This window comes from Protopterus annectens, chromosome 2.part1 (assembly GCF_019279795.1).
Source record: "Protopterus annectens isolate FY-2018-M chromosome 2.part1, PAN1.0, whole genome shotgun sequence".
NCBI lineage: Eukaryota > Metazoa > Chordata > Ceratodontiformes > Protopteridae > Protopterus > Protopterus annectens.
In genome coordinates, this window is record NC_056729.1 from 332084015 (window position 1) to 332110583 (window position 26569).

Below are 26569 nucleotides of genomic sequence, written 5' to 3' on the forward strand. Positions count from 1 at the left end.
TATGCATTTCCATCCTTTCCAGTAATTCACAAGGGACTTCTGTAGATTCAGAAAGAAATGCCAAAGATCATTGGTGGTGATGCCGTATTGGCCCAGGCAATCTTGGTTCTCCCTTTTAATGCTATTAGTGAAGGGCAATTACCACAGATTTCCTCACACTCTGGATTTGCTCACACAGTCTCAGGAGTGACTGGTTCACCCAAATTTGGAGCAACTACAGCAGACAGCCTGGACGATTCAGTCTTGACTCCATTTAGGTACTTTTTTATGAGGATGTGCAGCATGTGTTAAATAAGGCCAGAAAACCTGCTACTAGAAAATCCTATGTTTACAAATGGATGATATTTTCTAAGTGGTGTCTAAATGGGAACAGAGAGTTCCTTGAGGTTAACATCCCTCTGGTCTTGAAATATTTGTGTGATGTATTTCAGGATGGTTTATTGTATGTATCCATTAAGGTGCATTTAGCTGACATCCCTGCTTGCCTGTCAGTGGATTCCCATCTTTCTTCTTCTCTTTTGGTAAAACAGCTCATGAAAGGAGTATTGCATATGAGACACCTCAGAAGTAAATTCCTTCTTTGTGGGTCTCCACTGTGTTCTGGAAAAATTGACTTTACCACCTTTTGAACTTGCTGCTCAGACTGATCTGAATCTCTTAATATGGAAAATGGTTTTACTTATTGCTCTGTCATCTGCAGGGAGAGTATCTGAACTGCAAACTCTCATGGTGGGAGAACCTTACCATATTTTCTATAAGAGTATGGTTGTGCCAAAAGTACTCTCAGTCAATCCATCAACCTCCCTGTGTTCTTCCCAGAAATCAAGAATAAGGTACGGAGGATATATCGTACCTTGGATATGCACTGGCAGCTCAGGTACTACCTTGACAGAACAAACCCTTCCTAATGGCTGAAAGACTTTTTATTTCCTACACAGATGCAAAGAAGAGCCAACCTGTCTCTAAGCAGACCTTTACTCATTGGTTGTCCTCTGATACTGTTTTTTTTGTTGCACCCACCATGGCAAAGCAAATCCAGACAAGGAAAGATCCATTCCTCCAGGGCCTTTTCCTTTTTAGTGGTGTATTGGAAAGGAGTGGAAGTATCATAGAGGCAGCAACTTGATCCTCTGTCAATACCCTTACGAAGCACTACAAGCTGGATGTCTTTTTTTTTTCTTTTAGATTTGTTTTCTTTTTTAGATCCAGAACAGGCTTCACTAGGACTATTCTCCACGGTCTCCTGAACCCATATCCTTCCTATTCCAGGACTGGGTAAACTTTTGGAATCTACCTGAATGCCAGCAGGGCAGTGTGTTTGTTGAACATAGTACAATTGAGTAAGTCCTGCATACCTGTAACAGTAGATGTCTGTAGAGCGCACTGCCTTACTGGCAGTACTCACTCTCCATCCCCCTTTTTAGATGTACATAGTTTGGTGTGCATCACAGCCTTTAATGTGTGTGTGTGTGTGTGTGTGTGTGTGTGTGTGTGTGTGTGTGTGTGTGTGTGTGTGTGTGTGTGTGTGTGTGTGAGTGTGTGTGTGTGAGTGTGTGTGTGCGTGTGTTCATGTGTTTTGGTTTGGAACAGTAAGTATTCTCAAAGCTTATGTTTCCATCTTCTCTTACTGTTGGACCCTAGAAAACTAAAAGGGTCCTGTCTGTGGGTGTGTAAGGCAGTCCCTTTACAGCCAGATTATTGATCAATCATACCCATAGACAGGCAGTGGGAGAGACTCTGAGCTTTAGTAGTCTGCCAGAGGAGGGTAGCAGGGAACTACTACCTGAATGCCAGTAAGGCAGTGTGTACTATGAACATCTGCTGTAATAGCTAGGTAGGACTTATGCAACTGCACCTTCTTTAAGAGAGCCAAGCAGTATACTCTTATAGCCCTGTTTTGGCTTCAGCAAGTTTGGTTCTCCTTGCTCATGGCTCATCTACAGGAGAAGCCTCTTCCCTAATGACCTGTCAGGGTCTGAATATTCCATCTGTTCAGCAAGCTCCATGTGGCTATCCCTTCCTTCTGTCTGTCTTTATGGTCACTCTGTTAATGTCCAGAAAATCTTGTTAAACTCCTACAAGTCCCAGTTCTCATTTCTGCTAAAGGCCCAGTACTAAGAAGACTTGTAATAGTAAGTGAACAATGGTTTTATTTAGTTTTTCACCAAGGGCCTAGATTATTTTACAGTTTCTGTTCGTGCAGTTTTGGATTATTTGTGTCAGAGTTCTTTCTACAGGCCTGAGCTATTTTTCCATCAAAGCTTACCTTGCGATTTCCAGTTTTCACCTTGGATTGAAACCCGTGTCTGCAACTTTCTTAAAAGTATACAAAATATTTTTTGAAGGATACCTTCCTCATGAAGATCATCTTCCTCTGTGGTGCCCTTAGAAAAACTGACTTCCTCCATTTAAAACAGCTTATACAGCAGACTTAAGTACTTACACTGGGAAACTCTTGTGTCTATACAATACTTTAACAAGAAACATTTCAGAAATTCTGAGTCTTATCCATTCATTCTCCTTATATTATCTTTAACATGGATATGATTTATTTGTATACAAACCCAACTTTAATGCCAAAGGTAGCAACTGAAAAAAACCTTAAACAGACTATCCATCCCCCAGTATTCTTACCAAATTATTCTGATAGGGATGCCTGCACCAATTGAGTTGTAATCTTAGTATAAGTAGCAGCAAAGAAGGATGGACATGCCTATCCTGGGATGAATGTTAGTTAGCTTTGGTCCTGATATGCTCACTGCTGCACTAATTACTTGGCCATGATCAGAGTGTTGAGACAGGTTATGAGTAAGGGCTGGACTGAAGAGGTGTGGGCATGACCACCCAAGTTGGTGGTGGCAGCCCTTGTCATGAGTGTGTGTAGGGCCACACAGGTGAATGAAGGAGGGGTGTAGATGATGCTTGCAATAACGTATGTGCCTACATCACCATCTGGGATGGTATTAAGCGAATAACAATGCTGTCATTGCCATGAAGCTGGCAAGAGCACACATTCTCCTGTGGCTGCATGGATGAGGTTATCCTATGGAATGAGCCATCTCAAGCCTGACTGGGTAGGGCTTGATGGTCGAGACACTGAGGTGAAAACAGGATAGTGAAAAAATATGCCAGTAGAGCTAATTAGATTTTAGGGAGAAGAATAATTTTAATTAACTGTAATCTATCTTCAAAAACTATAAATAACTTATTATATTTACCCACTAGAGAGTCTATTGTAACTATGATCCTTCTATAATTAATATTCAATATATCTTGAATATTTTCACACAAGTCTATCCCCAAGTATTTTATTGTTGAGACATGTTCTCCTATGATATGATTCTTATCTATTTGAAAATCCTTTTTTTATTTAATAATAAGTATTTAGACTTTTGTTTATTAAATCGGAGTCCTGAAATCTTATGAAATTTCTTTATCAGATTATCTAATTCAACTAATATTTCTTTTGAATTCAATAGTGTAAGAAGTATGTCGTCAGCAAAGAACATGATCTTGGAGTTATATCGACCAAATATATTTATTCCTTTTATCTTTTAATTGTTTCGTATTAATATTGCCAATAGTTCCATAGCTAATGCAAATAAAGTGGGTGACATAGGGCATCCTTGTTTAGTACCTCTCGTAACTTGCATAGCTTCTGAGGTAAAGGATCCTTATTTAACATAAGTTAAATTGTTTTCATAAACCTTTTTAATAAATATAATGAAGGAGATGGGAAATTTATAATCTTCTAAGATTTTAATTAAATAGTCCCAGTTCAAGGAATCAAAAGCTTTCTCAATATCTAATCCAATTATTAAGGTTTCTATATTTTCTTTGTTTAATCAATGTTAAGTTGTCAATCTCGCCTTCATTCTTGCTTGATGGGTTCGGAGCCAATCCTCGGCTCCGACTCGGCACTTGCTAAGCTCGAGAGTCACTTTTACCAGCTCGAGGCAGCCCCATATCCCATGATGCAAGGCGGTAAGTACCCAGATCTCGTTTGCCGCTTCACTGATGAGGTCCTCCTTTTACCAGCTCCTGGTAAGTGAATTATTACTTTACTGTTTTAGCCCCTTTTTACAAAAAAAACTTAAATTGTTAGTTTTAACTTAATTTTAATTCCTTTCTGACAGAAAATTTCCCTGTCTCCTCTAAACTTTTAGTCAGACTAAAACTCATCCCATCCCCCCCTGTTAGGGTGTGTGTGTGTGTCTGTTAGTGATACCTTTTGGTATATTTAATTTTATTCTTGGACTGGTGTGTGTGTGTGTGTTTTACACCATGTCTAAAGAAAGGGTCTCAGGCTTTAAGAAGTGTGACTCGTGCTGTCAGAAGATGTCTCTGACAGACGGTCACACTTCTTGCCTGTACTGTCTGGGGCCTCTTCACCTGCAGGACTCCTGTGCTATATGTCATTCTTTTAGCCAGAGAGTCCTGCAGGAAAGAAATAAATTGATTTTGAGGGGCCTTCTTAAGCCGGAGGGCTCTCCGGCTAAGTCAGCCCCATCTAAGACTTCTAAGTCTTCCAAGGCCCAGGCTTCTGTGTCCAAGCCTATGGCCTCGGCTCCGACTCATTCAGAGTTGAGATCGGCTCCGGCTGGAGCCGATTCTGGGTTACCTAAACCTTCGGCACCGATGGCTATCGGTCCCGACTCTGGTTCGACCACTTCGGTGTCGGCTCCGATCGGTTCTGACCACCATGTGGCCCAGGCATCGGTGTCGGCTCCGATCGGCTCCAACACCCTTACATTTATGGCCGTATCGGCTCCGGCTGGAGCCGATACATCGAAGCTACCTGTCGGTGCCGATAAGTTGTGGGCTCCGACAGGTTCAGTAGTTTCATCGGCCCCGATGGTTCCTCCGAGCAAGAGGTCTAGCTCCCCTGCCTTGGAGCCGATACTTTCGGCTCGGCCGCCTCTCCTCTCGGGCGGAGCCATCGGAGCCGATCTTCAAGGTCATCCAGGCTTTCTGACCATGATTTGGAGAGAGTGGTCAGCAGATTACTAAAGTCACAGGCACTGGCCCAAATGCTACATAGTCCGTCTCAGCAGGCGACTATTAGTCCACACCCATTGCAGTTCCTCCTTCGACTCTACCCCAGAGTTTGGAGTTGGAGTCTTTGGGAATAGTTTCTGCTACGGCTGAGGGACAGATACCCCCTTCTGCTCCTTCAGCCTCTACTCTTATCTCCTCTTCAAGACCTTCCTTAGAGGGATTCGGTGGCCGGGCTTCCCTGGTCTCCTCCGAGGGGGTGAGTGGCATCGGACCCTTGTCCGACCCCGCTCTTCCCCTTGGAGCCTCGGCCTTGGTGAGTTCGGCTCCGACATCTGCCTCGGAGCCTTCCTTTTTGGTGGGTCCTGGAGTTCCTAGCTCTTCGGAGCGGGTTCTCTCGGACCTCCCTGGGAGGGGAGCCTTTGAGGTGATGAAGAGTGTGCTGGCCTCTGGACTCAGCCAGCAGTCTGTTCCCTTAGCTCCTCCCTCTATAGTGCCTGTTGACATCTCTGCCACTTCTCTTGCTCCCGGACCCAGAGATCCTCCGCCTCAGGTTTCCCCACTGGGAATATCCCCCTCTTCTGAGGATTCTCCTGACTTGTCGGGTGATCCTCCGTGGAAGAGGACTTGTAAGAGGAAACACGTAGACTCCCCCGAGTCTATCACTTCAGATACTGACTTAGATGAGTCAGAGGGATCCCCAAGATCCCCCTCTGAGGATGTCTCCTTCTCAGACATCCTAGAACTCCTTAGACAGAGGGGAAACTGGCCCACCAACAATCCCTCTGAGGATGAGTCAGTATACCTGGAGGCGTTTGGATCTCGGCCCTCCACCTCCTGGGTGTCTCCTCCTTTCGACCCCCTTATGCAGGTTATTGCTCGAAAGGCGTGGACTGCTCCTGACTCTGTAGAGCCTGTCCCTAGGAGGCCTTCTAAATTTATTACTGCCCAGTCGGACAAGCAATTCCTTACAAAAGGTGTCCCCGCTGATGCCATGGTGGTGGCGGCTGCCACCAAGAAGGAACTTGCAGATCCTTCCGTACCTGTCCATCCTCCTAATAAGGACTCTAGGACCATGGATAGATATGGTAAGCGGATGTTTTCTTCAGCGACCTTTGCTATGCGTTCGCTGAACTATCTTTGTCACTTCACCAGACTCCAAAGGGATATCCTTAAGGAGCTAGGTGAAGTTGTGCAGGATCCTACAGCTGCGGGGGCTCAGGAAAAAATTGCTTCGCAGCTAGGAACCCTTAACTCCATTGCAAACTCCTCCATGCGGCTTATATCATATGCTGCTGATGGAGCGAGTAGGGCCGCAGGTACAGGTGTGGCTCTTAGGCGCCAAGCCTGGATGCGACTATGTAATTTTGCAGATCCCTTTAAGGCGTCCTTCACAAACTCTCCCTTTGATGGGTCAGCTCTGTTTGGCCCTCAAGTGAAGGAAACGTTGACCAGATGTGAGCAGGACGGCAAAACTCTTTCTGCCGTAGGAGTCCGTTTTTCCACCCCTTCTAGACCTTATCCCAAAGGACAGAAGGGTGGCAAAATGTGGTTCCATAAATCCCAAGGAGTCACGCCGGATTCACGTGGTCAGTTTACCCCTAGAGGCAGAGGGGGTAACAACAACAGACGCCGCTCTAGAGGCAGAGGGGGTCCACAAATCCAGGGAAACAGAGAGTCTCTCTCTGACAAGCCCTTTCAGCATCCCTGAGATGTTGCCCGGCTGTCCCTCCTTGGAGGCAGTCGGGGGAAGACTATCACTGTACCCAGAAGCCTGGCGTTCTCTCACTCAAGACAGATGGGTACAGTCGATCATATCCGAGGGTTACAAAATTCCTTTCGAGGAAAGTCCTTTCTATCCCTCAAATTCCCTTCCAGATGTACCACCCGGTCTAAGGGAAATTGCAGAGTTGGAAGTCTCAAAACTACTGCAAAAAAGAGCCATTCAGCCAGTTACAACAGACCATTCAGAGCCGGAATCTACTCAAGGTTCTTTTGGTCCCCAAAAGACGGAGACTGGAGACCAATATTGGATCTCAGCAGACTCAACAAGTCTGTGAGGAAGACAAGATTCGAATGGTCACTCTTCAGTCGATTCTGCCCTTCTTGCAGAAGGACAACTGGATGTGCTCAATAGATCTTCAGGATGCGTACTATCACATAAAAATTCACAGGTGCTCCAGGAGATTTCTCCGCTTTCGACTGGGGTCCAGTCATTTCCAGTTCAGAGCCCTGCCCTTTGGTCTCACCACAGCCCCCAGAGTGTTCACCAAATGCATGGCAGTGGTCACGGCTCACCTGAGACGTCAAGGATTCCAGGTGTTTCCGTATCTCGACGACTGGCTCCTGTCAGCCACCACCAGGCATCAGCTTGTTCAAGCCAGGGATTACACAATAAATCTTTGTTCTCATTTGGGCATCTCGATCAACTTCGAAAAGTCATCCTTATTGCCCTGCCAGTCTATTACTTTCATAGGCGCAAACTTAAACACTGTTCGGATGTCAGCTACCTTTACAGACCAAAGAGTTTCAGACATTCAAAGTCATGTCAGGATCATTCTAGCCAACAAGAAGGTACAGGCCAGAATGGTTCTAAAAGTATTAGGTCTCATGGCTGCGGCCATTACTCTTCTTCCCCTGGCTCGCTTCTACATGCGCCTTTTTCAGTGGATGTTGTTCACTCAGTGGTCTTACCAACAACTTCCAATGCGTCACCAAATTCTGGTGACACAGATTTGCAAAAATCATCTTGCTTGGTGGATCACTTCTCCCCAGATTCACCAAGGCAGACACTTTGTACCCCCATCCCCGGTAGCCACTGTCACCACGGATGCCTCCCTGATCGGGTGGGGGGGGCATTATCAGGGCAGGATGGTTCATGGGACGTGGCAACCATTCGAGTACCACCTGCACATAAATGTCCTAGAGATGAGAGCAGTGCTTTTAACGTTGCAAGCCCTCAACGACTCTCTTCCTGTAGGGACGATTGCAGTCCACACTGACAACATGTCTGTAGTTTGGTATATCAACAAACAGGGCGGAACCAAGTCCTACCCCTTGTGTCGAGAAGCGCTCAGACTGTGGCAATGGGCGATCTCCTCTCATCGGTTTCTGGTAGCAATGCACATCCCTGGGAAAACCAACATTTTAGCGGACAGATTGAGCAGAGCTATTCTCATGCCTCACGAGTGGTCTCTCAAGCAATCTATAGTGGAGGAGATTTTTCTGGAATGGGGTCGCCCATGTTGTGATCTTTTTGCTACTCCCCAAAACAGCAAATGCCCAGACTTCTTCTCTCTCTTCCCTCTGTCAGGCCATCCCCCCAGAGACGCTCTGACCCAGGATTGGCCCCAGGGACTTCTTTATGCCTTTCATCCTTTTCCTCTAATCCCTCAGGTTATCCAGAAAGCTACCGTTTTGAGAGCCAAAATGATTCTCATTGCTCCTTATTGGCCTCGACAAATTTGGTTTCCGTTCCTCCATCGTCACCTTTTGGTGCAGCCATGGCATCTGGACCCAGTGCCAGATCTTCTGGTTCACCAATCCGGTCAGCTGCACCGGTCTATCCCTTCTCTCAACCTCTCAGCATGGTTGCTCCACTTCCTTCCTTAGCCAGGCTTCCTTTGATCTCTAACCCTGTTAGAGACATCATAGTAGCTTCTTTAAAATCCTCTACCAGGAGGATTTATACAAGCAAATGGAAGCGTTTCTCTTATTGGGCTAAAGCCAAGAATATCGATCCCTTCACTGCCCCAGTTCAGGCAGTTTTGGACTTCTTAGCGGAGATTTTTCATGCAGGCTCCTCTTCTTCCACAGTTAGAGTTCAACTGGCTGCTATCTCGAACTTTCATGTCGGGATCGCAGATCACAATATCATGTCCCATAGGCTTTGTAAAGCCTTCTTGAAAGGAATTTTCCTGCTAAAGCCTCCAATCAGGAATCCTCCTCCTCAATGGGATCTAAATTTAGTGCTGACATCCTTGATTCTTCCCCCCCTTCGAGCCAGCTGTTTCTTGCTCCCTAAAATTTCTTTCTTGGAAAACATTATTCCTAGTAGCTATTACTTGGCCAGGAGGGTGTCTGAACTTCAAGCTCTTTCGGTTCGACCCCCCTATTTGGTCTTTCACAAGGACAGAGTATCATTGAGAACTAATCCGACCTTTTTGCCTAAGGTCGCCTCAAAGGCTAATTTGAATCAATCCATTGAACTCCCTGTATTTTTTCCAAACTATTCAAACAGATCGGAACAAAAATTACATTATCTTGATGTCCACCGCCAACTCAGATATTATTTGGACAGAACTAAACAATTTAGGAAATCCGATCAATTCTTTGTTTCCTATGCAGATAACAGGAAAGGCCTTCCTGTTTCTAAAGTGACTTTATCTAGATGGCTGTCTTCTGTCATCTCTGAAATTTATCTGCTCAGGGGAAAACAGCTGTGCTCAAAACCTAAAGCACATTCAACTAGGAGCTTAGCTACTTCTACAGCCTTTCAAGCTAGACTTCCTTTAGACACTATTTGTGCAGTGGCCACTTGGGCCACTCCTCATACTTTTGTTTCCCATTACAAATTGGACTTGGCCTCCAGGGACAGAGCCAGTTTTGGCTCTACAGTCCTCAAGAGTCTGTTCCGTTGAGCCACCCAGGATATAGGTGCTAGGGACGCGGTCCCATCAAGCAAGAATGAAGGCGAGATTGACAACTTAACATTAAGAAGTTATGTACCTACCATAACGTTCCATGTTAGTTGTCTTCTCTGCCTTCTTTCGTGCGACCCTCCCTCCTTCCCCCAGGCCTGGACAGACCTTTCTACAAGAGATTGTTATGCTGAAGACCATTCAGAACTGGTCCTTCTTTCATCCTGTAGGCTTTCTTTCTTCCTTTGGGAAGTATTTATGCTTGGTGCTATTGCCCTTTGTCATCAAACGAGATCTGGGTACTTACCGCCTTGCATCATGGGATATGGGGCTGCCTCGAGCTGGTAAAAGTGACTCTCGAGCTTAGCAAGTGCCGAGTCAGAGCCGAGGATCGGCTCCGAACCCATCAAGCAAGAAAGAAGGCGAGAGAAGACAACTAACATGGAACGTTATGGTAGGTACATAACTTCTTAATTAATGTCAATATTCTTTTAATGTTATCATGTGGATGTCTATTTTGAATAAACCCAGTTTGGTCATAGTTGATAATTTCATTCATATGATTTTTTTTATTTTTTTAACCAATATAGACATAAATATTTTATAATCATTATTTAATAATGAAATTAGCCTATATGAGCTGCATTGACTATCATACTTGTTTTCTTTTAAAATGGGTATGATTAAGGAGTATCTCCATAAAGGAGGAATTAATGCATGAGTTTGAATTTCAATAAATGTTTTATGTAGTAACGAGGTTATATTTTTGGGGGATAGTTTGTAAATTTCTGTGATTAAGCCATCCATTCCAGGAGATTTACTAGTTTTATGTCATCCCCTTTCTTGACTGGGAAATGTAGTTGCAGGGGCATCTGTCGGTGCCTTCTTCAATTCTTTCTAGTCATGCAGTCTGATGCACTTCTCTGTTTTATCAGACACTTGCAGTACATTGGTTGGCTCATTTTTTTTCAAAGATTCCTACTACCTGTTTTCAGATAATTACCCTGTTGGGGAAGATTTTCTTCTAATTAATGTTTAAAAATTTCAATAACTGCTTGAAGTGTGGGAAGGAAATCTCACATAAACATGTCTATTCTTTTTGTTTGTTTTGTCTGGAGCCTCGGCATGACATTTCTAGTTGTCAGCATTGTGCTAGGCTTCATTCAGAAATCCTTAAGAGTATGACCAATGTCCTTGCAGCCCACATGGAGTCTTCTGACCCATACTCATCCATTTCTTTTGCATGCCTCGGCTTCGGCTGGTTGTTCAAATAAGAAACACAAAGAGAAGAATATAAAGGAGATGCAGTCAGGTCAGCTGATGACTTAGATGAGGTGCCTTTGTAGCCCCCTGTACAGTAGGCCACATAGTTATGGCTACTTCAACAGTGATGCTGGTTGGGCCCAACCCCCCAAAAGACCAAGAAGAACTTCAACCCCCCTCCCCCGAGTCTTACTAGAACGTCTGTAACAAGGGTCCATTCAATTAGTCCCTCCAAGAGAGGAGAGGAGAGCATAAGGTTTTACTCAAAAATCTTTCTGGTCCCAAGAAAAGAAGGCACTTGAAGATCAGTCTTAGACTTGTCAAAGTTAAGCAAGTTACTGCACATTCCCAGATTCAGCCAAAGTTAAGCAAGTTAATGCACATTCCCAAATTCAAAATGTTAACCCTACAAGTACTGTTACCCATAATCTTTCAAGAAGCCTATATGGGTACCGTAGACCTGAAGGATGCTTACCGTCATGTTCCAATAGCAAAGGAGCACAATAAATACCTTTTGTTTGTGGCAGAAGGATTATACTACCAGTTCTTTGCTTTACAATTTAGCTTATCCACTGCTCCCTGAGTTTTTACCAAATGCCTAGCTCCGGTTATAGCCAGTTGCAGAACCTTAGGTTTTCACATTTACTCTTACCTGGACAACTGCCTCATGTAGGAGGAATCCATCCTGGAACTTCAGTCAGCCTTTTAAGTCACCATGGACTGAATTCTGAAGCTAGGCCTCACTCCTAACCTTTGTAAATCTCAACTTCAACCTCAAAGAAGAATTCTCTTTTTGGGCACACTGCTATATTCAGTTCAACAAAAGACCTTCTTACCCCAAGATAAGGTTTCTTTCCTGACAAATTATCTGCACAGCCTATTTGTAAGGCAGATGATCTCTGCAAGGAAATACCTAAGGCCATTGGGATACATGGCATTCTGGATCCCACTGGTTCCCCTTGCAAAGCTGCACATGAGAAAACTCCAGTGGTTCCTAAAATATACTTGAGAATAACATCCTCAACCCTTAAAAACCCTTTCATGGAAAGACATCATCCTGTGGAACACAGGGACAAACTTCCCTTTACCAGAGACAGGCAAAATCATCACCTCAGACAGTTCAGAAATAACCTGGGGAGCATACTTAGGGCCCCTGAAGGTGTTTTGGATCCTAAAGAAGAGGAAATTGTACATAAATCAGAAAGAAATGCTGGCAGTGTTTCTAGCTATAAAAACTTTCAAAGCATGCAGATCTGGATGGATAACACGACAGTTATGAGGTACATAAACAAATAAGGTGGAACTTTTTCTTACCCCTGTGCAGTCTGGCAATAAAGATTTGGCTCTTGGAACAAGAGATGGAAGCGACACTAGTAACATCCTACATCCTGGGCCAAAACAACACCATAGCAGACTCTCTGAGCAGGGGACTTACTAGACTCCATAGAATGTATGCTGAAGAGCAAGATATTCCTGGATCTCACCCACCAATGGGGACACCCCAGTATAGATCTTGTTGCCTGTCATCACAACTGACAACCACAAAGATGCTGCTTTAGAACTTAACAGAAAGGGACGTGGAGGACAGATGCCTTTTCCTTCAAATGGACAGACCGCTTTCGATATGCTTTTCCTCCCTTACCCTTGAGTAAATATTGTGGGAAGAAATATCCAGGGAATTGTTATGGCTAGGCTTGCATAGGCCCTAAGGCCGATAGCCTAGTACCAACCTATGAACCTATGAACCTTTCCCCAGAGTACTGATAAAAATGAGGTCAAACAGGCCAAGCATGATACTCCTAGCACCCTTGTGGCCAAGCCAACAATGGTTCTCCATCCTGCTGACCCTCAGCGAGGGGGAATATCATATTCTTCCACCAGTGATAGATCTACTCACACAGCTAAAGGGGTCTGTCATTCATCCAGACGTGAACACACTCAAACTAACAGCATGGAGGATTGAATTTTATCTAAAAAATGCAAACTACTTCACTGAAGTGCTAGCTATCTTGAGATAGACAAGAAAACTAAGAGTTTTTTTTTCTTGGTGCCAAGTCAAAGGTATCATACCTGCTCATGTGGGCTTTAACCTTGCATTGGAATACCTTTCTGGATTATTTGACAAGGGGCTTTCTTATTCCAGTATTAAGGTGCAGGCTTCAGAATCTCTGCTTGCCTTCCCTGCTCCTCATCTGTTTTCACCCCTACCTAAAGCAGTTCCTGAAAAGGGTTGTACACCTAATACCTCCCAGAAAAAACCCTGTCCCTTCTTGAGACTTGACCTGTGTATTAGAAAAACTTATCTTGCCACCTTTTGAGACAACAACTTCTGCTTCCATAAAGGTGCTCATGTGGAAGACCACCGTACTGATAATCACTTCAACCAAGCCTGTCTCAGAACTACGTCATGATGTGCAAAGAACCATTCATTGTTATTCCCAGGGGTAGAGTTACCTTCAGAACTAACCCCTTCTTTATGCAAAACGTAGGGCTCTATATTAGTTCATCAAAATACATATTCATCGATGGCTAAACAGTGAAATTCATTACAGTGAAGTACGGAATTTTTTCCATGGTTAAAAAACACTGGGCCATCAGCACAACTTTGCCCTTTTCCCCACAGCAGTGCAATCTTGGTGTTGGTATATATAGTTGGGGGGTGTGGGGGTGTAGACTCCCACATTGGGTGGGTTTGATTTAATGTGGTGTGTGTTCCACAGTGCTAGAGGGTGAGTGGTTTGCTGTAATGAATTTTGCTGTTTAACCTTTGTTGCATACGTATCCAATGACTATGTATTTCACTGAATTAATATGGGATCCGTACAGATCCCCGACGGCACTTTCTGCCGAAGCAGAAATCACCAAACATACTTAACCGAAAGTGCTGTTCACCAAAGCAGCACTTTCAGATAAGTATGCTCGTTGTGCAGGTCGCACTACGTTGCGGTTAAGGGAAAATTCCCTTTTCCCCACTGTAGTGCGACCTCGAAGTGAGAATATAAAAGTAGAGGAGGTATGGGGGCACAACCCCCCACATGGGGGATGCAGGAGTGCTTGCCCCCCTGCATAAAAGAAGATTTATTTATTTATTTTTTTAACACACTTTAACGAAAGGTTAGGCATTTATTTTATCTCTCTCAAAACTTTGGCATCTGGAAGGGTTGTGTTGTCCTAAGGCTTTTGACTGACTGTCACAGCCTAGAAATACTTGAAGATGACACTGATAGATACCCATTTTATACCCTGAGGTCAAGATGTTAGTCTTCAGTTGTCCGAAAGCTAGGGATGATGTTAACACTTTGGGAATCAGGCTGGTCGTGAGCTCTTTCAAGGCAGGAAGACCCAAGGATCAGAACTATAACATTGACCTACTCAAACATCTACAATTATGGTAAGTGTAACCAACTGTATTTTACAGGGAGTAGATGTATTGAAGTGTAATTAAAAAAAAAAAAACATGTGTATGTATCAAAATTAAATGAATGCATAACCTTAGTATTTCTCACATATTTATGTAAACTTGGACATCTTTTTGCACAGATACGTGTGGCAACTATTATTCCATGCTGAATGGCAGATTTGGGGATAAGCCTTTATGTGACAGCTTTCCTTGGGGACCTCATGAAAGGGAAGAATATAACAATTTGTTTCATTTGCTTAGTGAAATGATACATGATTTACCCACAGGTATGTTTATCAGTGTTTTCTTTTCCTTCCTTCCTCTTCTCCCATCTTTCTGTTTTCTCCCTGAAATAGAATCCTGTCCATAATAGGACTTGTGTAGTTTCTAGCAGACATGTAAAATGTGTGAAATAGCTCAGCTTTGTTAAATCAAAGTATATATTAGCATATTTGGATTTCTTGAATGTGATGATATGTATTCATTAGACCAGTCTGGTTAATTGGTTCAGTATTTGGACTTGATAGTATTTTTTTTTTCATTCATGTTCACGGTTTATATCCATTCAGTCCATTTGTCATATAGACATATTATTTTAAGTCATTCAAAAGGCCATTAAAACCAGAACTGAACATCTTAATTTATTTTGTTGACATAACTGGTTAACATTATTTAAGTCTAGAAGAAATCCTGTGTGAGAAGGAATCCTGTACTTTGTCATTCACTCTAATTCTTCCATTTTGTAAAAGGCATCTAAGCATAGTGCTCCTCATCGGGTTGTCCCCTCCCTGCTGGCCTATCTCTCTTGGTTACCCAGAAGCTACAAGGCAGACCAGCTGTATTGGCACCCAGGAAGCACCCCTACCTCCACCTGAGTGACGGTTTATTGACTATTTACATTAATCTTTACTGGCTGTACGTCCATTTATTTATCTATTTACCTTATTTGATGGTTTTGTCCTCCTGTGGACAGCACGTGGCACTAGCTAAGGTTGTCTTGTCCCTTACCTATTCTGCAGTGTAAAAGCTCCCCTTTCATCTATCATTGCTTCTCCCTCCTGCCCCTGGTTTACCTGATTTCCCCTTTGTTCGCTAGCAATACTATAGCTGTAACACCCAGCTTATCTAGCCTCTCCTGTTCTCTTACTGTCTCCACTCTACCTCCCTGGCTGTTGCACTCCTTTCTCTCTTGTTTCCTACATTTTAATTTCACCAATTGACTGTATCCTAATACTCCTGCTTACTTACTTTTTAGTACCCCTCTCAGGGTCCCATTGCAAACTGTACACATCCTACACACACCCTGAGCCTGATTTACTCTTGTCTTTTACCTTCTCCTTTCCATCTTTCTACCTAACTCTCCCCAACTTCTACTTAAACTACATAGCTTAGGAAAATGTACTGTTCAGCTTCCCTGCTAAGCTGATTGACTCACTCTCTTCTCTGACTGTTTCTGCCCCACTTCGCTCCCCTTATCCCACCCACCCCACGTACCCTTAGCCTTATACCTCACACACCACACCCCCTCTACATCTACACCTATCCAGACCTCCTACCATACTAGCAACTCCCTACCAATTATACCTCCCACTCTTACCCCTCCTATCTTCCCTCCCCACCCTAAGTTAAATACTTACTCTAACTTATCCTGCCAACCTTTCTTACTTATTATATTATCTAAGTCTAATTCCTTTGATTCTTCCTTTCCTTCTCTCCACAACATGTCCATCAAAGCTTACAAATCATCTTCTAAGACCTCTGTAATAGAAACAACTCTATTAAAGCTAACACTTCTACTGAGTATTTCTCTTGTTCTTACTCTACCCTACTTCCTGACCTGGTATGAATCACACCTTAACTGCCACCTTATCTACTCTCCCAAACATACAGCCTCTGACTTTGAAAGCCTAAACTTTACTCACGCAAATATTACATCTACCCCTAGCTACCTTCTAGCTAGATATCATAGGCTGTCTCATAATAAAACCCAGACTCTCTTGCTCAGGAAACTAAAATACTTACTGAACTACTCTAACAAAGCCTACCTTGAATATCACCACTCCATCTTGGCAGATGGGGACATTCACCCAAACCCAGGACCCTTAGCCTCTATATCTGATGCTTTACCTGTTGCACTAAACTCTTCCCTACTAATACCAACCTCCAATGCTAATACTCTACTTATAGGGCACTTTAATATACGAAGTGTCAATAACAAAATCACCCATCTCTACTCCCTTCTTGAACAACACTCCTTTGATATTCTCTGTTTAACTGAAACCTGGTTAAAACCCTTTACTACAGATAATGAAATCATTCCTCCAGGTTACAACATCTTAAGACTCGACCGCAAAACTAAAAAAGGAGGAGGAGTGGCAATATTATTCAAAACTGAACTAAATGTAACATTAGTACCCTCTGAGAACCTAGACATTACCAAGACTGAACTTCTTATCTCAAAGCTTCAACTAAACCCAAAAAAATCCATCTATATTATCTGTATTTATCTACCTCCTGGAAATAACTCGTCTACCATAGAAAATATCCTCAGTTGGGCCACCTCCACCTACCCACAAGAAACCATAATACTTGGTGACCTTAACCTTGACTGGTCCTCGTTAAACACTAACAACCCGACCTCTCATATTAACCTCTATGGCTTCACACAGACAATAGACACCTCTACCAGGACAAACAAACTCAACAACAAAGAAAGTATTCTTGACTGGATTCTCGTTAACAAACCACTTCTAAAATATCAATCTGGAACTTTACCCGATGACTTTAGTGATCACAAACTAACCTACATTCTAAGACAAAAACGCTAACAATACTCCCATCTATAGGACCCTCCAGCGATCTCAAGCGATTCAACCCTATTCAATTTAAAAGTGAACTAAATGCCTGCAACTGGAATCCTCTAAAGACACTTCCTCTTGAAGAAGCTGTCCTTTACTTCAATACCACATTCCTAACAATTCTAGATAATCATGCTCCAAAACGCTCCATCCGAATTAAATCTAAACCTGCCCCTTGGCTATCTAAAGATACAAGACAAAAAATGTTACTTAGAAACAAATCCTGGACGAAATGGCGAACTAGCAAATCTCCAATAGACCATCAGACATTTAGGCACCTAAGAAACACTACCAAAAAAGCTATCTTCTCTGATAAAAGGAGTTATTATAGTAATCTCCAGCAAGCAAATCACAATAACCCTCAAAAATTCTGGTCAACCCTAAATAAACTTCTTCACCCAGGACAGACTACCACTCCATCCCCTTCCGGGTCTGAAAAGTATTCCGCCCTTGATACAGCCAATACCTTCAACTCATTCTTTATTGATACTATTAATTCCTTGGCCTCTCATCTCTCTAGTGACAACACTAATATCCCTGACCTTCCATCCCTCAAACTACCAACCTTTAGGCTACAACCCATCCCTACTTCCTTTATTCTGAAATGTATCCACAAACTCAAACCTTGCTCCCCCTCAGCTGACCAACTGCCATCTGAATTCCTTCAAAAGCAGCCTCTGAAATAGCCTATCCTATATCCATTCTCATTAATAGAACTGTTAATGAAGAAACCATACCTGATATCTGGAAAATCTCTCACATTATACCCTTACATAAAGGAGGGAACTCCTATGACTATTCTAATTATAGACCCATAGCTCTCTTATCCCCACTAGCAAAGATCATGGAAAAATGTGTTCACCATCAGTTAATGAACCACTTAATAAAAAACAACATTCTTACAAACTGTCAACATGGCTTTAGGCCTTTTCATAGCACAACCACCGCTCTCCTCTCCTTTACAGACTTTATTAACAAAAATCGCAATAATAACATCCTATCTTCAGCTCTCTTTATTGACCTGTCCAAGGCCTTTGACATGGTCAACCACTCTCTCCTCTTAAAAATTCTTGAATCTCTTTCCTTAGAACCTAACGCTGTCCACTGGTTTAGTTCCTATCTCACTAACAGGAAACAGGCCGTCCTCTGGAATAAGGAACTCTCATCTCTTCTCCCAATCTCACTCGGAGTCCCCCAAGGCTCTATCCTTGGACCCCTTCTTTTCTCCCTCTTTATAAATGACCTACAAGTAGCTATTCCCCAGGCTACTTGTATACAATATGCTGATGATTCCACACTAATTTGCTCTGCTAAATCCATTTCTGAACTTCAAACAAATACTCAAACTGTATTTTCAAAGTTGAAACTTGGTTCTTAAATCGTTGCCTACTCCTAAGCAAAAAACCAAACTCTTACTCTTTAAGCCTACTACCAGATCCCCAGCTTTAGATTTCACTATCTTATCTAACAATGGAACCATTATAACACCCGACCCTACTACCAAGCTGTTAGGTGTCACAATTGACAACAATCTTACCTTTGACTGTCATATCAACAACACCATTAAATGTGTAAATAGGAAACTCGGCTCTCTCTATAGAATTAAGACTTTCTTAACCTCCCCAGCCAAAACTACTCTTGCCCACTCTCATCTCATTTCCACTCTTCTCTCGCTTCTCCCATCTATACTAACCTCAAGAAAAACAATCTTTCCAAACTGTCTACTACCTACAATAACATAGCTAGATTTGTTACTGGGAAACCTTTCAGAACTCACCACTGTCTGAATCTGCAGCAACTGAACTGGCTTGAACTGTCAAACATGTTACTTCTTTCCCAACTTACATTTGTCCAAAGAGCTTTCTACCAATCTCTTAACACACCTGTACTTTCTAACCTCTTAACCCCATATGCTAATCTAAACTCACTCCGCTCATCTAGCAAACTGCTAGTTACCCTAACCAAATCTAATAACCTAGCTGGTGACTCCCTCTTCTCAAACTCCATCGGTAAACACTGGAACCAACTTCCTACCGAACTTACTTCCATTCCAACTACTTTTCTGTTTAAACAAAACTCAGAACATACCTCAAAAGCCACTGGATGTGTCCCTGCTCTAATCCTGACTAAATGTTGTTTCCCCTCAACCCTCTTTTCTCTCCCTTCTGTTGTGCCTCCTCATTTCTCCCCTTAGCTTCCCTCCACCCTACATACCTCTCTCATATTTCTCTCCTCCCTATTTGGCTATGACTCTTTTCCTATATACCTGTATCTCTAATCTCTCTCTCTATTGTTGTCTCTCTCTCCTCCTTGGTCTTCCACTTTCTTCACCTGCTGTTAAACTTAAGCAAAAATGTTCAATATGATGTTATTTTAGATTATCCAGATAGTTAAACTCCTTTCCTTTTGGTAACAATGTACATTTCTCTGTCCTTGGTCTTTCAATTTTTTGTTTCCTTGTTTTTAAACTATGTAATAATATTCATTATGATTGCATTTAGATTGTCTAGAAATTTTTAACTCCTACTCTTGTTTGGATAACAATATTCCTTGTCTAAGTCCTACCAGTCTGTAATCTGTAATCTCTATATGTGGAGCTTTTCTCCCCAGGCCTCTACTGAAAATGGAAATATATCCAGCTAGACTAGCCCGGTTAACAAATGTAAAATAAATAAATAAATAAATAAATTATGGCTGGTTTTAATGAATTATGAAAGCCTATTTCGTGTAAACATCTTATGTTTCACTAACTTAAAACATCTTTTAGTGGTCAGTGCATGAATTATACATCCATAATAGCTGCTCTGATGAAACCAAACAGTTGATAGGTTTTAAAACAAAGTCAAAAATACATTAATTGCAAATATTATATATGCTGTCTTGAAATATCGGCTTTTGGATTTTCATGATAACATATGTTTGTCCTTAGCTTTAGACTTTAGAGAGTCTTGTTTAGTTCTACAGAACACTTGTGGATAGTCAGCACTACTTTTTCTCTTTTAGACTTAGAATGGCAAATTCTTAGCCAACTCTTGGAAGACGTAATATATTTTACTGGGTTTATATTGTCACTAGGATTAATAAAGTTTAATTTTGTTTTCTTTTACATTTTCAGAAAAAAGGTTGTTTTTCTTATTGGTAGATGATTAAAATTTGTTTCTATATATTATCGTTTCTGTATACTTCTGTGCAGTGGTAGATAATTTTGTTTATACAAAAGATATGTAGGGGCCAGATAGGACTCTTCACTTCAGTTTTTTGATACAAAATGAGTCTGAGTCCTTGAATTACGGTACAGTCATTCTTCTTGTGTTGTTTAGTGTAGTATTCTTTTTTGCAGTGTTAATCATTAACGTTTTCTGCCTTTCCTTGCTTGTACACATTGTTGGAAGTAATCGTGATCAGACTGTAAAAAATATATATATTTAACTATAGCTATTTATGCATATAAACCCACACAGGATAGTGATTCATCTGATTGTTCTTTGATATGTAATGCCATATCATACATTGCCTTATTATTAAGTATTCAGTCTTCTGCAGTTCTCCTTTAGGTATTCAGAATAATGTTCCAGAGATTTTATCTGATGAAATATACTTAAAATTTATTTGACCCAGTTACTGTTTGTTTGCTGACTTGGAAGCTTGCCGCAAAGGTGGAATGATGTGCGTTATGGTCACTGGAGGTTATAAATATGTTTGAAGTCACAAAGGGAGAGTGCTTTGCTTGTATTTATATATTTATCCTTTGCAGGAGAAACTTGTATTGCATTGCTATAGGCAGGTAGTGTTTGTCTTCATTGTGTTATGTATACATAATTGAGTGCCTAAACTACATACTTAAGAGTTGTAGGGCCAGGTAAACAATCAGAGCCATATGCAGCATGTGTCAGGTGCTCTCAGAATTAAAGGAAGTGCCACTCTAGTTCCAAGACACACTTAATAGATCAATAATCCAATTACTTGTCGCACGTTTATCCCATTGTGCTAAATGGGTGTTCTTAGGTATAATAAGCTAGTGTCTTAATGTGTGCATTATAAATACATTGATTTGCTGTACATGTATACATTGTATGTTAATGCTGTAAGTGCTCTATTATTTCTGAGGTATAGGATAGAAGGACAAGCATGTGATTTCCTGTTCAGTTTGTGTTCAGTCACCATACATGAGAAGGTCCTAAATGCTAGAATACTGAATGCGTTAGAAGAATTAGCTAGACAGTGTCAATAGTGAATAAAACTTTTGCATCCTTATTTTACTTGAGACTGACCATCAAAAATATGGTGGATTAGCCTTTTGCCTGGGAAAGGCCCCAACTGCAGGAAGACACAGCGTGATGACTGTAGAACTGTACATTGTATACTGCATACCTCTCAGCTGTCTAGATTTTCAAAGAATGTCCAGATTTTTGCCTCATATTTTTGGTCTGTTCCTCATAAAATTTGTGATTTTCTGGATTTTTGTGGCAAATCTGTGAGGATTGAATTCACTAGATAATGGCAGTTATTTGAGTTTCAGTCTGTATCTCTCAGAAAATATATAGTGGCTAAAGACCTTTTATCCCAGCAACTTTCTAAGTTTGTAAGAGCAATATTTAAAATTTTTCCCTATTTTTGTGGCTTTGTCCAGATTTTTTGTGCTAAGAGGTTGGGAATTGTGATATATCTTGAGATTTGCCCACTGTGTCGAAGTGGATGTATTACTAGAACATGGCATTTGACAACACGGTTCTTTTCTTGAAGACACATAGCCTGTCTGTACATCTGCAAACTGGGGAAATGATATAGATTGATTTGTCCTAACTTCTGATGATGAGACCCTCATGGAAGTACTTTAAATATTTCCTTAATTTGGTAACAGTTTATAGGCTTACTGTTTTTACTTGGTTGCTGAAGCTGGTATTTTAAGCCTAACAGAGATGGTCTTTTCTTGTACATGTTAATCAGTTAACCAGCCCCCTATCTAATCTGTACCTAATTCTGCTCATGGAAAAAATAAAGCCAACAGAGTGTCACCTATACAACCTAAATCAGACATTATAAAGACAGAGGTAATTTAATAATTTGTTACTATGATTAAATACCCCACACAACTGTTTAGTGTATTTTATTTTTCTGTGTGAACAGAGAATAGATGTCTTGTAATAGTTTTCAAAGTTTACCATGTTTATAGTAGAACATGTTACAAGAAAGAAGCATATGCATCTGTAATTAAATGTGCTGTTTTTTCATAGATTTCTGTTTTGTAGAAAATTTAGAGTATACTGTGAAAAATCCGTGAATTGTGGTGGTGAGGGGTTTCCTTACCCTTTGTCATTATTGGTGTGTGTGTGTGTGTGTGTGTGTGTGTGTGTGTGTGTGTGTGTGTGTGTGTGTGTGTGTGTGTGTGTGTGTGTGTGTGTGTGTGTGTGCGCGCGTGTGTGTGTGTGTCAGTATAGCACACAGTAATAATGACAAGGGGTAAGGAAAGCCCTCACTACCACAATCTGTGAATGGTGGTGAGGACTTTCCTTACCCCTTGTCAATATTGCTTTGTGCTATACTGACTGTACCCTCTTTTGAATAATGTAAGATGTTTTGAAACACTAATCATTCACTGTTTTCCTCAAACTTCCAGAATAACACAACTTTTCTGACACAGTTTAAAATTAGGGGACCATGTAGTTAAGTGTTTTGAAAAGGATCAAGAGACAACAAATTGCAGCATTATGGAAAGTGTCAAGGCAACCCTAATGTTTGTTGCCTGCAAGATAAGAAGGCAATTCTAGTGTTTATAAAGGAAACTGTCAATATTAAGACAGATGAGAATAACAAATGCATGTACACACTTTTTAATAGAGTGTTATCATTATGGCAGTATGAGGAACACAGACAAAGATAAGTATTTAATATTTTATGAATTAGAAGTAAGTAGGAAAAGATACCAAAGGGAACATGTAAGTGAAATGAGTATGATTTATTTTAGTGAATCTTTGTTTACTTATTGCGTGATTTGGACATGTCAACACATTTTATCAGGCAATAATGTGTTTTAGACAATGTTTTATTTTATTGTTGATTTGTTGATGATCTTTTTTCATTTGGGAAGGTGACATTATTAATTTTAATGATTTCACTGAATATTTAACTAACACAACTTCCTTTTTAAGATTTAAGAGCAATGTAACTACAGATTTTATTGATTGTTTAGATATTACTGTTTCTACAGCAAAAATGAATTCATATCTGTATAGAAGCAGTATGCACCCTCAGTATATGTTCAAAAATATTGTTAAGAATCAATTTACTGGAGTTGCCATGCTGAATACCTCTGGTGAGCCCAAGATTATGCAGCTTTTTTCTGATTTTAAAGGTAAGGTTTATAAAAATAGTGAGTTAAAGGATACCTACAATGTAGTTATCTCATTAAGATAAACTAAACCTAGGCCCAAATGTACTAAATCTGATACTATAAATGTGGATTTAGCTAAATGATGTTCTAGGGTTAGATGTATGCTTAATTACAATGCCAACACTAATGATGTTAAAATATTAAGAAATATTGGCATATTCTAAGAGATATTCCTGAACTTAATCATCTGCTTTCTGATATACCAGCCTTTGGCCATAAGTGCAGTCAGAATTTGAAAAACAAGCTATGCTGTAAAGAACAAATAATGGTTAATAAGTTAGACCAAGAAGAATGGTACTTTCAAATGTGGTAGGTGTAGGTTCTACCAGTGTGTTCTAAGCTGTAACCTGTTTAAACATCCAGTCACCTCTGTGGTATTTAAGTTGTATGATTATGGTAATTGTAATGCCAGTAATATAGTTTACCTTGCCTTATGTCAAAAATGTACTGCATTCTATGTGGGCAAAACAAACCAGAAGTTTAAAGATCTGATAAGTAAACATCTGTCTGATGTAAAAAGAGAAATTATTATTAGTGCTCTATAGACACTAAAAAGACAAAAGTTTTGCTCATGTTTTTAAGTTTTTAATTTTATCTGTTACTAATAGTTCATCTCGTGGTAAAAATATTGTACATCAGACTGAATTAGATTAAGTTTATTGGATTTTAAGCCTAGCCGCACATATATTGCCAGGCTTGAATAGTACTGTCTCTTTAGAACCTTTGCTTTTTGAACATCAGAAGCATGTGTAATTAATTATGACATCACTATATAAATGAGTTTGTTGACACAACATTTCTGTACTAAGCCTGGAGAATATAATAAAAATAATTTTCTTGGGTGGTAAAAGCCAGGTTACCGTTTGGCTAGACTTATATAAGCCGTAAGGCCAATAGCCAAGTACCTACCTATGAACCTATAAGAAAGTGTTTTTACTTGCATTTCATTAAAGTGTTCTTGGTCTAAACTAGTAGTTTGTGTGTTCCAGTGGTTCTTTGTTCTACTCTGTTAATGAGAAGTTCAGCAGTACATGGGACTTGATGATGGGGAATGGGGTGGCATTAGTAAGGAAGAGAGATATTAACCTCACTGAGAGGTGGTAGACACTCAACAGATGAGTAATAGAAGTAAAGAAGGTAAAGAGTCTGACACTTAAAAATATTTAGTATCCAGTCTAGGGAATATTTAACAATTAAATAAATATTGTGAAGGAGAGACATCGGATAAGTTGTGGTCTGTGTAGACACTGTGATCGACAGCTTAGTTATAGCAGAGAGTTCAGTACATGAGCCATTTCTTGCTGATAGTTCTCTATTTCAGTTGTCTAATCTTTATTCCATTCTGATTGCCTGTCTCTATATATTTTCAAACTATATGGTCTGTGTCTGACTGTTCTTACTATGTCATTTAGGTGCTACATCCTAGTCAGTAATACATTGCCAAACACATACTTCCTAGTGCTACCTAGAAACCACTTCCTTTAATTTTCTGCAGCTTTTAAACTGATTAAAATGTTTTATAGCTTCTGTCTATTTATGAAGTCTGAGATTCTTCTCTTTGTTGACAGTCATTTATTTCTTTTACAACTGAGTTTGTGAATTAGTCTAGCAATTCTGCATGCAAACACAGTACAAATAATACAAGAACAATAAAAAAGCTAGTACAATCATTTTCAACCACATATGCATATGAAGCAGTAATCATGTTTATTTGCAAGAAAAGTAATTGAGTAAAAGTTAGCATTTGCATTGTTAAGGGTACTGCTGTTCTGAGACATGGCACAGTAGTTAGGGATCACTCCACCTAGATCACACTGCTTTGTTGTTTAGATACTTTATTAAGCTTTGCTTCTTTGAAAATTTTTGCACATATGTACATTGGTAGTCTGTCTGCTTTGTGCATTGCTCATTGTATGTCTGGGTGTATGTGTGTGTGTGTGTGGAGGGGGAGAGGCTGTGGCTTTTTTGCTTGCTGCCAGCTTCAATGAACCTCAGATCTGACTGGCTGCTGGTTTGTTAGGTGCAGACTTCAGACATGAGAAAATTCTAGCATTTGTTTGAGGATTAGAAACTGTTATTGTGGATACTGTTTCTGATAACTAGTAAGTGTATGGCAAGTGGCTTTCCATCCTTATCTCTCACTGAAGGTTTCTGTTTTCCGCTTTGTACTTGTGTCTCTCCCCAGGCCTAATCTTGCCTTTTTGTTGGATGTTTGTCACTAAGGTGCTCCTGGGTACTTTTTATTGTCTTCTTTGGCTTCAATATCCAGGATGTCCAGACAAATCTTCATTTTAGGTTCCACTTTTCCTGGATGTTTAGACTACTAATGTTAATTTTCAGGGAGAGCAACTGTACTGCTGTATTTGCTGAAAAGATTCATACAAAAACAGCGCTGTTTGCTGTGTTGGTTTTGTTAAATTTGTTGCAGTGGCAACAAGAAGTATAACACCTGTTGTGTCCTATTTACTGGACTTTTGATGCGATGTATGTAAGCTTAGCTTAGTTTCTGTCACTGGTATCTTTCTCTTGTCTCTATGCCTGTAAGAGTATCAACTTTCACTAAAATGTTGCCAGTAAGTATTATTTATTACCTCATTTTTCAGCTGCTGTTTTATCTGTCTTTAGTAGTAGTGTGTGTCAGTGGTCTGGACTGAGTCTTGCTGTTTGGGGTTCCTGAATGCTGCACTTTTAAGTTTGCGCTGCTCTTTTATTTAGTGGTTGCTACTGGTAACACAGAGCCAGCTATTTTACTTCTTAATGATAACGTTTAGCCTCCTTGTACTAACAGGATTGTCTGGACCAGCAGAAAGCAACCCGTGGCTCGCGAGCCACATGCGGCTCTTTGACCATGTGGCTGTGGCTCTTCTCTACAGTCGTAAACTTCCATGTCTGTGGCTGAGCAGCTGACTTTTCATGTTCATGGCTAAGCAGCTTCTTGCCCTGAGTTTTTAGAGCCAGTAATAACTTCTGCATTATCAGCTGAGGCTGAACAACTGCTTGCATGCCCTGTGTTTTCTGCCTG

General features: G+C 40.9%; 1 protein-coding gene across 2 annotated transcripts in view; it reads left to right on the forward strand.

The window, feature by feature from the left end:
* The window catches only part of SEL1L3 (SEL1L family member 3), a 1757172-nt gene that overhangs the window by 950743 nt on the left and 779860 nt on the right, over positions 1 to 26569 (forward strand). For both annotated transcript variants that reach the window (XM_044062158.1, XM_044062159.1), the window contains exon 9: positions 14439 to 14585. In XM_044062158.1, the coding sequence (XP_043918093.1) occupies positions 14439 to 14585 (147 nt within the window). The remainder of the gene's footprint in view (positions 1 to 14438; positions 14586 to 26569) is intronic.